The 12,753-nt window shown below is 38.4% G+C and overlaps 2 protein-coding genes across 3 annotated transcripts in view; both read right to left on the reverse strand.

Moving 5' to 3' along the window:
* Window positions 1-2,102: 2,102 nt before the first annotated feature.
* Window positions 2,103-12,753, reverse strand: part of LOC109174569 (target of Myb protein 1-like) — a 29,439-nt gene continuing 18,788 nt past the window's right edge. For both annotated transcript variants that reach the window (XM_019323788.1, XM_019323789.1), the window contains 5 exons: window positions 6,246-6,327; window positions 5,870-5,955; window positions 4,639-4,830; window positions 3,394-4,322; window positions 2,103-3,303 (listed from right to left, as the gene is read on the reverse strand). In XM_019323788.1, the coding sequence (XP_019179333.1) occupies window positions 2,438-3,303; window positions 3,394-4,322; window positions 4,639-4,830; window positions 5,870-5,955; window positions 6,246-6,327 (2,155 nt within the window). In that variant the 3' untranslated portion in view covers window positions 2,103-2,437. The remainder of the gene's footprint in view (window positions 3,304-3,393; window positions 4,323-4,638; window positions 4,831-5,869; window positions 5,956-6,245; window positions 6,328-12,753) is intronic.
* LOC109174571 (uncharacterized mitochondrial protein AtMg00820-like) lies at window positions 9,094-10,904 on the reverse strand. Its single transcript, XM_019323792.1, has 2 exons — window positions 10,478-10,904; window positions 9,094-10,089 (listed from the first exon to the last, which is right to left on the reverse strand). The coding sequence occupies exons 1-2, from the start codon at window positions 10,850-10,852 to the stop codon at window positions 10,060-10,062; spliced, it is 405 nt and encodes a 134-aa protein (XP_019179337.1). The 5' UTR covers window positions 10,853-10,904; the 3' UTR covers window positions 9,094-10,059.

A 12,753-nucleotide genomic window follows, 5' to 3' on the forward strand; every position in this document is an offset into this window, starting at 1 on the left:
TACTACTATTGCTGCAAATATTAATGGTGATGAGACGGGCAGGAATATTGGTACAAGCTGCAGCCATGAAAATAACGGAGTTGTATCTTGTGAGAAAAGCCAGCTTGCCAACGCAAACTTGGATGGTATTGCTGTTGCTGCTACTGCTACTGCTATTGTTGCTGTTACTAATCCTTGTGCACAATTACAAAACGACGAAACCTGCACGCCGCCTTTGAACATGCCTCGGCGTAGGGGTAGGCCTAGGAAGAGTTTATCTGCACACAACAACAACAAAAACAACAACACCGTCGTCACTGCAGGGAATGAAATCATGAAACTTAGGAATGGAAAGACAATTGAACGTAGTAGTGGTAGAATTCCAAGGGAAACTAACACAAGCCCTTTCAGAATGGCAACCAACCTAGACAAATATGGTGAAGCAGCTGCACTTACTATATTACCACATTGCACTGATGCTGCACAAAATGTTGGGAGTAGTACTGGTGTGAACAAATTCTACACAGATGATAATAATGTCCATGCAGTTCCTCCTCCTCCTCCTCGGAGTAATAAGGGCATTGTTATTACAGAAGCAAATGTAAATGCTGCTCATCAATCATTAAGAATAAGATCACATGATGACTCCTCAACTCCAATCATCAGATTAGGCGAAGCCCCTACTTTGCATAACAATCCTTCTGCAACTCCAATCATCAGATTAGGGAAAGCCCCTATTCTGAATAACAATGCGGTACCACCTACCTTCTTCAATTCTTCTATCTGTTCTTTTTCTTAATTAATGCATTTACTGACGTGATTCATATGCTTTAATTTAATTTATATATGCATGCTAGCTACAGGATTTTTCTGATGATGATACAGAGTCGGATGAGGACATAAAAATGCTAAGATTGGAACTCATGACTCGAACCCGAAAACCAGATATTCAGGGGGTCTATGCTTCATATGGAAACCAGTCATCAGCTCCAAGAACTAATTTTCAACCTAATCAACCCAGAAGAAACATTGCCACCGCCACCGGGTTCCCAATTCACACTGGATCATCAAGCCACATCAACACACCCACTGGGCTCCCTGCAGGATCACCAAGCCCTTATATGACTGCAGGCATCAATAATCGGGATCCTCGTGGGAGTGAATTTATTTTACCCACACCTAAATTTTTCAGCATCCCCCAGCCGCCATCTGCTGTGGGTTTCAATCTCACCTTTCACCCTCATCAGCATTACAGGGAGTTCCCAACTGGGATTATTTCTAATCTTGGTGAAAGCTCAACACTGCAACCACCTGTGACTTCATTATTTGCTGGTAAGTCCCAACTTCCAATAGCAAACTACTTCGATTCTTTCAAACTAGCTTGCATTGATTAGATTAAGACCTACCTGCAGCTTCAATTCTCACAAACACAATTAAATCATGCCCATTCAAAAATCAAACTTTCAACATAGTAACATAATTCACTAAAAATGGAATAATAATATATATAGTTTTTGGTTTCACGTACAGCTCCATTGTCGTCTTGGAAGCCTCAACAACAGCAATCAACAAGCCTGATGTTGCAACTTGGAACAAGCAGACCACCACACATGACTACTGATGCAAACAACACTACTACTTGTGGTACCTGTGGGGGGATTCAACACAAAAATCAAGCTTCTAGTAGTCAAGGTAATAAAAAGGATTCTAAGTGATATGATGGAGGAGCTGAGGAATGAATAATATAATGCAGTTATGCATGCACCTGTAGTGCTGTTTTTATATATTGGTGTTTTTATAGCCCAGCTGCTTGAACCTTTTTTTGGGCAGGACTAAATAATCTCATCAGCTGATCATGAAGCTGAACCAAATACAATGTGACTGGATTTAATTTGTTTATGGAATGATTTCGCTGTTTTCATATAAGTTTGGAGTTCAATTATTTTTACAGACAGTACAGTATGAGTACTGAATGAGTGATATGCAGATGAAGTATTTTTCAGTTGACACAAAATGTGCCTAATTAAGAATTTGTTTAGATAATACATACAGTCAATGGGGTAAAAATACATATGGTAATAATGTCCCAATCTTTTTCCATCTTCTATAATCAAAAGCAGATGTCCAACTACTATGTAGTGAGATGGCACCTTTGTTACCATTCTAAATAGGTGGTCACAGGATCTGATTCTGGTGGTGGGGCATTGATTTTTGGGTTAAAAAATATTGAGAAAGTATAAAACAGATATTACCTTGTAAAGAACTAACAATGAGTGTTTCAAAAAACAAAAAAGAGCAAAAACTCAACTTCCAATTGAATATACTATAATCAAGAGAGAGGAGAGGATCCATCCACTCTTCACATACTACATTATTTCCACCTAAGGACTGAATAAGAAGAACACAGATGAGAGGAGCATACAAAACTTTTGGAAAAATGGAAGCTTGGCCAAAATGGTCAAGGGCAGATGCTCCCAGCTCTGGCAGGACCTGGTTTTGATGATTTAAATTTGGAAACGTCAACAAGGTCGCCAAAAAGTTTGTCTTCTGGCTTTGTGGACTTCCCCATTGGCACAGGCACATGCACATATGAGGAGGGCGTGGAAGCCAGATACGGAGGGCCTTTTAGGATACCATCATCTTGAATATTTAGCCCAGACATTCTTTGGTCAAGGAGCTGAGGATTTTGTTGCTGCCCCAAACCACATCCATACCCAGATAGTTGATTGGTATATGTTTGGGAATACATGTACACCATCTGTGGAGATGGCATTTGTTGGGAAAACAAACCCATTGATTGATGATGTTGTGGATTCAATCCTACCAACTGGCTGTTTTGTATTGCCTGGTTAACAGTAAAATTGCCACCGGGACCATATATACCACCAACTTGCTCATTGCCTAACAGCTGGGAACCGTTAGCAAATACAGCACCAGGAAATTGCGGATGGTTCATTGCAACCAGCTGATTATTTTGCATTGTTAGAGCATGAGGATTACCTCCCAGCAGATTATTTTGCACTGGTAGTGTGTGAGGACTACCTCCCCGCTGGCTATTTGTCAGCACTAATACTGCATGCGGACTAACTCCCAGCTGATTATTTTGCATCTGTAGAGCATGTGGACTACCACCCAGCTGATTATTTTGCATTTGTAAAGCATGTGGACTACCACTGAACTGATTACTTTGCATCGATAGAGAATTCGGACTGCCTCCCAAAACCTGATTGTTTTGAAACATACATGGACTACCGCACATTGAGTTGCTATCTATTGTCTCAGCTTCCCAAGGAGGAGCTGGAAATGCACCATTGTCTTGAGAACCTGCCAAGAGATTCAAGTAACTGTTCTCAAAACTTGGGAAATTAAAAAATAAATAAATAAAGGATTAAAAATAAAAAATCAGAAGTCCACCATAAGCTGGAGAAGCTGGCTGCTCTTGCTGAGTTATATGGCCATTCCAAAGGGCATTAGAGCCTTGAGGGTATGGAGACCGTTCGTATTGGGGTGACATTGTTCCAGAAGCATTTCTATTAGGGTATAAGGCATTAGAGCCTTGAGGGTATGGAGACTGTTCGTATTGGGGTGACATTGTTCCAGAAGCATTTCTATTAGGGTATAAGGCATTAGAGCCTTGAGGGTATGGAGACTGTTCGTATTGGGGTGACATTGTTCCAGAAGCATTTCTATTAGGGTATAAGGCATTAGAGCCTTGAGAGTATGGAGACTGTTCGTATTGGGGTGACATTGTTCCAGAAGCATTTCTATTAGGGTATAAGGCATTAGAGCCTTGAGAGTATGGAGACTGTTCGTATTGGGGTGACATTGTTCCAGAAGCATTTCTATTAGGGTATAAGGCATTAGAGCCTTGAGAGTATGGAGACTGTTCGTATTGGGGTGACATTGTTCCAGAAGCATTTCTATTAGGGTATAAGGCATTAGAGCCTTGAGGGTATGGAGACTGTTCGTATTGGGGTGACATTGTTCCAGAAGCATTTCTATTAGGGTATAAAGATGATTCTGGGGACTGACGATTCTGCTGCAGTGGAAATTGTTGAGGCAAAGGGTATTTTTGGCACCCTGGATATGTAGACTGAGGATTACTGGTTGGTGAAGACATGTCAATAAGAGCAAGGCCATTCTGCTTAAAAGCCGGGCTTGCAGGCTGAGGTTCTCCAACTGGAACAATTGCTAGTGAATTCTCTGCTGGCAATGAACTCAAGTCATCTCCACTCAAAAGATCTATCTTAGGACCAGTTTTTGTTGTTGTTGATTGGTCATTTTTAGCTGATAGAGGAGCAGGCAGTGGTAACTGAGTCCCCGAATTAGTGCCTGATGCAGAACTGTGAAAGAAATAAATGTTAAAAATAAATAAAGAAAGATCATTTATATCTTAGAAGCAATGAACAGAAAATCCACATTATTGCAAAAAAACTAGAGAGAAAATTAAAAAGTAATAATAATAATAATAATAATAATAATAATAATAATAATAATAATAATAATAATAATAATAATAAATAATAACAACAACATAGAAGTGCATAAAAGTGTAAGTCAATATTCGAATCATAATGCAAGACATTCTGTTTGCCAAAAATAAGGCAAATCCAATAATTATCCAACCTATAAGGCAAAGGCAAAACAAACTTTATGTACCCTTTATCTGTCTGCTTGCTGTCTCCTTTGTTAACAAGAGGAGTATCAACATATTGAATCATTTGAGCAGCTTCAAATTTTGGTTTCTGTGCTTGAACAGATGAAGCCCTGGAAGAAATTGCTTCATGTTTGGCAAGGACACGTTGCAAGTCATCATTCAATGTTAGTCCTTGGCTTAGTAGTGATTCATCCCTGCATCATGTAAACGCAGATTATACTTGGGAATTAGCACTTAAAGGAACATTTGAACAACAACAACAAAAAAGGAATAAATTTGCCATGTTCAGCAAAGGAAAACGATGTGGAGCTAGCTAAAATTTATTTTTCTGAGAAGTTCGTATAAATATGAACAACCACAGTAGTGAGTCTCAACTTCTTATAAAGGGAAATTTTTCCTGAGGTATGATGGGTAAAGAGTCATTAAAATATATTTACAAATTTTTAGAATAATAAAAGCAAAAGAATACATACCAATTTGAGTTCTTTTACCCAAAACCCTCACAAGTGCATCTAAATTGCAGGTTTACCTGTCATTTGATTTTTATGGAGATGCTTTACCATGCTTGAAGTGTGAATTTTATGTTTATTAAGGGGGCGTTTGGTTCAGGTTATATAACAAAACCAAGGGAATGTGACATTCCAAAGCTCACATTCCGGTGTTTGGTTCATATTGTCTTAGGGAATCTAACATTCCCAAGGAATGTCACATTCCCTCCACATAGGATTTTGAAGGGAATGTGATTCCCTTCAAAATCTTAGGTAATGTAAGATAACCTTGGTTATCTTAAGGATATTATAGTGTGTATAAAAGATAACCCTAAACCAAACATGATTATATTACATACCCCAATTTTAACCAAACACAGGAATCTAACATTTCCAGTAATCTAACATTCCCAGCAATCTAACATTCCCTAAGGTAATCTGACATTCCGTGAACCAAACGACCCCACTGCTCTCCTTATAGTGATGCAAAACATGAAAAACAAATCTAAAATCTAAACCACTTGAGAGGCAAGTAAATGCTAAATTCCATCTTTGCTAATATCACAAAAGGCATAAAGCTCTTGGTAAACATCACATATCACTGTGCTTTGATGAGACATTCTTGTTTCCATGTTAAAAGGAGAACAAAAACAAAGAACATGAATTAAAAATTTTAGCAACAATTCCAAAGATAAAGAAAAAGAATGCAATTTGTAAACAGTAGTTGAAGTAGACAGGGCCTTACGCAGTTGAGTTTACAAGGTGTACCACCCTTTTCTTGTATGTATTGCATTGGTCCACCAAATCAACAATAACATCTTGCTTGAGAGCCTGTCAATCCAAATGCGAAGATGCTCAAACAGCATAAATAGGGAGAAACTTTGAACATAAAAAATATTTAAGAACAAGAGCTCTTAAATTAAATAAGTTCAAGAAAAGATGCTCAGCTCCCAACAAAGGGTTTTATAGTATATGGTCAACTCTCACGACAATAACTCAACAATATTAATATCTGTATCAAATCAGGTTTAAATAGTAGACCTTATTGAACCAGTGCTAGTGCTGCTGAACCAAAGACTCATTCAAGTACAATAATGTTAATAGGGAATTAGGGATAATACCTCTTTGTTTTCAGGATCTATTGCATTAAGCATTTCTGCTAGGACATGCATAATAGCACGTGCATTCTGGATCTCTGTCAAGCTAGCAACAGAAATTGAAAGTATAAGAAATAAAAGAGATCGTTACTGTCAACATCATAAAACCTAGCAACAAAAACAGATACATTTACATGGTAATACCATACCAGTTCAGATTATACACATTAACATTAAAAGCAAGGGATATATATATTTAATATTAACCAATAATATTGAAGTGATAACAATAACTACTAAGAGCCAAATATGCTCAATAATTCTATATCCTCCCTCCCATTCTAAGTGTCTTAGTGATAAGTTACTAAATCAAGACACAAATGAAAATGGAAACTAACCAATCAATCAAGCATCAGATTTGCAGGTCACAAATGGAGCGAGCATAACTCATGGGATTGAAATATAAAATCAGGAAAAGACAAATTACACATTTTATGCTATTTACTTAATTTCTACATTATATTGGATTATAAATAAGGAGCCTCCCCTAGTGTTGAAGGCATCAAATATCCATTAGAAAATAATAGCTATTGTAGCTGGGCAAGGATCCATTCTTGCTGGAGGATACTTTACAGTATCCTTGTTTGTCTCTATTCATTTTAATCCTATCAATTCTGCATTGCTTCTTTTTTCATCTGCTCTTTACTCCAACAAGTTGGTCCAACCTGCCACCAGTTATGACACGTATGAACTCCCGAGTTGAAGCTTTAGAGAAGGGTCACTGTCAGTCTGTCAGCAAGTCTCTTTTCATAAAATCCTAACTTACTAAAAATTTAAATTTTAAATAAAATTAGTGATCAAGAAAATATGTAAAGACCACTAGTTAGTCTATTTATGAGACCAAAATGAAAAAAGAATAATTCACGTTTCCATCTGGTTTTTTTATTGGGTAAGGTTGTGTATCAAAAACTTACAGAATGTAGGAAATTTCATTTCTACATAACAATTACAGAATAAAACATATTTAGATCTACCTACACCATACCACCCATATAAGTGTTTTCCTTTTTATTCATCATCACCAAGATGAATAGATTGCATGTATCATGATCCCTCAATTTAAAAGAATACTGTGAGAGAAATGAGGGCATCTCAGTGAACCCTACAGGTTAACTCTAACGTTTTGAAGAGATTATTTCACATTCATCTTCATTCTAATATGTGCATTACAACATTTCTTATGAACCATTGATATTCCATACAGAAATTATTTGTGTGCACCATATTGGCACTGTTGAATAACTGGGAAGATTTTATTTAAGCCATAGCTAGAAAATTACACTTGATAACACAAGAGTACACACATATATACCCATAGGCTAACCTAGATTATATCACTAACAGATTATATCAACCAGTTCACACACTTAGGAAATATCAAAGGACACACATTAAACACATGCATAAAACCAAAAGGCACATGTATAAACTTGCTAGAATCTAACGTTGGACTGAAGTCACTCAACTGGGCTGTAATGCACATGGGCCCAAGCCAAACTAAAAGATTGAATCCGATCAACTACCTACTGTCCTACTCTAACCCATGGCCTTATAAACTCATATGTTTCTCTCTTATTTTTCAATGTGGGACTCTTATAACTCCCTTAAGTAGACAACCGGGTCATTTTGAATCTAACCAGTTGACTACTTGCAATTGGATTGGACCCTCCCTTGAAATTAAAGCTTTGGACGCCAACAATACCACAGACAAGCAGGTGAACTCAAAGTGGACCGAACAAGCTTGGATTGGACCTTCCCCCTTAAATTGAAGCTTGGACGCCACTAATACCATTGACAGACAACTAGGTGAACACAAAGTGTACCGAACAAGCTCCGGTATCATATTAGAATCTATGGTTGGGCCAAGGTCAACCAACTAGGTTGTAATGCACATGGGTCAAACCGCACTAAAAGATTGAATCCAATCAACTAGCTAGTCTAACCTGATAGCCTTACAAACCCATATTGTTTCTCTCTTATTTTTTAATGTGGGATTCTTAATAGTTTTAACACCCCCCTCAAGCTGGAGCTTCATAGGCTCCAAACTTGACACAAAGATCCCTCAATTCCCATTAGACTTGTGACTTTACATTACTTGACTTTTAACTTGAACCTTGAGCTTTGAAGGACTTAGAACTTAAACTTTGAAATTTGAAATGTGAAACTTGAACTTTGGATGAACTTTGAAACTTTGACTTAAACTACACTTGAAACTTAAGAGTTTTTCCACACATCTTAGTGCTCACCCTAAACATTCTGTTACGAAAGTAAAGAGAGGATTTCTAAATATGCTGTCGTATATTATCTCAAACTCTCTTATAAAAAAAGAGAATACAAAGCCCTATAAATAGGAGCTAGAAGACTACGAAAAGGAAACAAGTTTCCATATGTCTTACCTACCTAAATTCCTAAGACTGCCTAATCTATAGAGATTCCAAATACTATATCTTTATTCCATAACACTCCCCCTCAAGTTGGAGCATAAATTTTAATCATGCCCAACTTGTTACACAAATAAGTGATAACCCAAAATAACTAAATAACAAATAACTAAATCCATTCAGGATATTCCCTTGAAACGAAAGCTGAACGCCACCAATCCCACGAACAACGGGTGAACAAAAAGTGACTGAACCAGCTTGAGATTGGACACTCCCATTGCAACGAAAGCTTTGAACGCCACCAATCCCACGAACAACGGGTGAACACAAAGTTGTTGAGAAAGATGTAGAAGAAGTTTTTATTACTTGCTTGTCTCAATGAGGAGACAATAGATAAATATATACAGACTAAGAGACACAATCCTAATAGACACAACCCTACACAACTTCAACAGCTATATTTCTACAGACACAACTTTTGTGTTTCAACACTCCCCCTCAAGCTGGAGCATGTATATCATATGCACCAAGCTTGTTACAAATGTATTCAATCCTATGACTTCTTAAAGCTTTAGTAAATATATCAGCTAATTGATTATTTGAGCCTATAAAAGATGTAGTAATATCTCCAGAAGTAACTTTGTCTCGAACAAAATGGCAATCAATTTCAATGTGTTTCGTCCTTTCATGAAAAACTGGATTTGATGCAATATGCAAAGCTGCTTGGTTATCACAAATGAGCTTCATGGACTCCTTTGTACAAATCTGCAGTTCGGTAAGGAGGTTTTTCAACCACACAAGTTCACATGTTCCAACGGCCATAGATCAATATTCGGCTTCTACACTTGATCGAGCAACAACATTTTGCTTTTTACTTTTCCAAGAGATTAAGTTGCCACCAAGAAAGATACAATATCCAGATGTTGATTTTCTATCCCATGCACCTGCCCAATCTGCATCTGTGTACCCAATAATTTCAAGGTTTCCATGGTCTTTGCATAACAAACCAGTGCCTGGAGATTTTTTAATATATCGTAAAATCCGAATGGCAGCTTCCCAATGACTTTCACGTGGAGATGCCAAGAACTGACTAACAACACTTACCGCAAAAGAGATATCAGGTCGAGTTACAGTTAAATAAAGTAATCTTCCAACCAATCGTCTATATTTTCCCGGATCTTGGATAAGCTCCCCCTGGTCTGGTAGGAGTTTGGTATTTGGATCCATAGGAGTGTCAAGAGGTTTGCAATTCATCATACCTGTGTCTTCTAGTATATCCAATGCATACTTTCTTTGTGATATGCAAATTCCTTGCTTGGATTGTGCTACTTCAATTCCCAAAAAGTATTTTAACTTCCCCAGATCTTTTGTTTCAAAATGTTGGAATAGATGTTGTTTCAACAATTGTATTCCTTCAACATCATCTCCTGTAATGACAATATCATCAACATATACAACAAGATAAATGCTCTTACCATGTTGATGTCTATAAAAGACGGAATAGTCAACTTTGCTTCGATTTAAACCAAAATTTTGTACTACTATGCTGAACCGTCCAAACCAGGCACGAGGAGATTGTTTTAGACCATAGAGAGAACGTTTGAGCTTACAAACCAAGTTACTCTCCCCCTGAGCAACAAACCCAGGAGGTTGCTCCATGTAGACATCTTCCTCTAAATCTCCATGCAGAAAGGCATTTTTAATATCTAACTGATGCAAGGGCCAATGATGAACGGCAGCCATAGAAAGAAAGATTCTGACCGAAGCAATTTTAGCTACTGGTGAAAAGGTGTCAGTGTAATCAATCCCAAAAACCTGTGTATATCCTTTAGCTACCAGTCGAGCTTTAAGTCTATCAACCTGTCCATTGGGCCCAACTTTCACAGTATAGATCCATCGGCAACCAACAGTTGTTTTACCTTCGGGTAATGGAACTAACTCCCAAGTTCCCGATGAATGAAGAGCAGCCATTTCATCAACCATAGCCTGACGCCAACCAGGGTGGGAAAGGGCTTCTTTAACAGATTTAGGGGCAGAAACAGAAGATAAACATGTGATAAAAGCATTATATGAAGGTGAGAGACGATCATATGAAATAAAGTTGTATATGGGAAAGGGATTTCGTGATGACCTGTTACCTACACGACTTGCAATAGGAGAGCTTGTTGCCGGAACCGGGTTCGAGGGCATAGATAGCTCGAGAGATGAATCAGTTGGGATTTCATCGATTTGAACGGTCGCGGGTGGTCGAGAGCGGCGATGATAAGTGTAAGGAAAGGGGGTAACACCGTTGTTTTGTAAAGGAGGTTCAGTAGGTGAGGGACTAGGATTTCTAGGTGATGACGGATCTTGAGGTAAATGTACCTCGGTCCCTCCTTGAAAAGTAGGAACAGGAAGAACATCAGGAAAATGAGAGATGGAGGTCGGTAAACTAGACGAAAAGAAAGGTGTTGATTCAAAGAAAGTAACATCAGAAGATACATAAAATCGATGCTTATCAGGGGAATAACATCTGAAACCCTTTTGCAACCTAGAGTACCCAACAAACATGCATTTTAAGTATTTTGGAGAAAATTTATCACGCCCTGGGGTAGTGTCCCGGACAAAACAGGTGCACCCAAAAATTTTTAAAGGAAGAGTATGAAGGGGCTTATCGGGAAATAAAATATTATAAGGTATCTTACCATGTAAAACAGATGAAGGCATACGATTTATTAAATAACAGGAATGAAGGATAGCATCTGCCCAGAATTCTGGAGGGACTTTATAGTGGAGAATCATGGTGCGGGCAGTTTCAACGAGATGCCGATTTTTACGTTCAGATACCCCATTTTGTTGTGGAGTATCGGGACAAGATGACTCATGGAGGATGCCCGCTGAATCAAGAAAGTTAGATAAAGGAGTTGTAAAGTATTCTCCAGCATTATCACTTCGTAAAGTTTTAATAGACACCCCAAACTGATTTTTTATCTCATTAACAAATTTTTGAAGAACATTAAGTACTTCAGAACGGTTTTGCATTAAAAAGACCCATGTACAACGAGAAAAATCATCAGTGAAGGTAACAAAATATTTAAAACCAAGAATTGAATTATAACGAAAAGGTCCCCAAACATCAGTATGAACTAAGGAAAAAGGGAAAGCAGTTCTTTTATTAACACGATTAGGAAACGATGTTCTAGAATGTTTGCCAAGCTGACAGGCTTCACACTCTAGGGTAGATAAGTGAGACAAACTAGGGACAAGTCGCCGTAATTTTTTAAGGCTAGGATGTCCTAGTCGGTCATGGGCAAGGGAAGGAGGAATGGTAGCAGTGCAAACTGTAGAAGGGTTTGGGGTAGATAATCGATAAAGTCCTTCTGATTCATACCCCGAGCCAATCATCTTCCCCGAACGACGGTCCTGCATAATGACAGAATTAGAAGAAAAAGTGACCGTACAGTCCAAAGATTTTGTAAGTTGATGAACAGAAATTAAATTGAAAGGACAGTTAGGTATATAAAGAATTGAAGAGAGAGGCAAAGTAGGAAGGGGGGAAGCCTTTCCAATTGCAGTAGCCGTACTCTTGGACCCATTACCGAAAACAATAGATGGAAGGGACTTAGACTTGGTGAAATGAGAAAATAAAGATGAGTTACCAGAGATATGCTCAGAGGCACCTGAATCGATAACCCATGGTCCACTCAGGCCAGATTGTGATACAAGGGCAGTATGAGTTCCATCAGTGTAGGCTGCAGGAGTTAACCCAGAAGCTTTGGGAGTGGCTTTAAATCGAATAAACTCTTCATACTCAGCAGCGGAAATGGTACGAGAATTTGGTTCCCCAGGTTGAGATTGAGCAACACTTGCCTGCGTACGTATCGGTCTCCCATGAAGTTTCCAACACTGATCTCGTGTGTGCCCAGTTCTATTACAATAATCACACACTCTAGTGTTTTTCTGTCCACCACGATTGTTAGTTCGTCCACGACCTCCTTGTGTGACTAGAGCAGATTGTTCGGTAGTGGATGTGTGAGTACCTGGAATGGAGGTGACCTGCAAGAGCCGTTTGAACAACTCGGTGGTCCCCGGGACAATGTTGCTTCCAAGAA

The sequence above is a fragment of the Ipomoea nil genome, unplaced genomic scaffold, assembly GCF_001879475.1.
Source record: "Ipomoea nil cultivar Tokyo-kokei standard unplaced genomic scaffold, Asagao_1.1 scaffold0642, whole genome shotgun sequence".
Taxonomy (NCBI): Eukaryota; Viridiplantae; Streptophyta; class Magnoliopsida; order Solanales; family Convolvulaceae; genus Ipomoea; species Ipomoea nil.

What these genes read in the sequence shown, in the direction of transcription:
- LOC109174571 (XM_019323792.1), bottom strand. Translation starts at nt 10,852, where the DNA reads ATGCCCTCGAACCCGGTTCCGGCAACAAGCTCTCCTATTGCAAGTCGT. An exon ending in TAGCTAAAGGATATACACAG is followed by an intron (nt 10,090 to 10,477) that starts GTTTTTGGGATT and finishes TTGTCATTACAG; the next exon opens with GAGATGATGTTGAAGGAATA.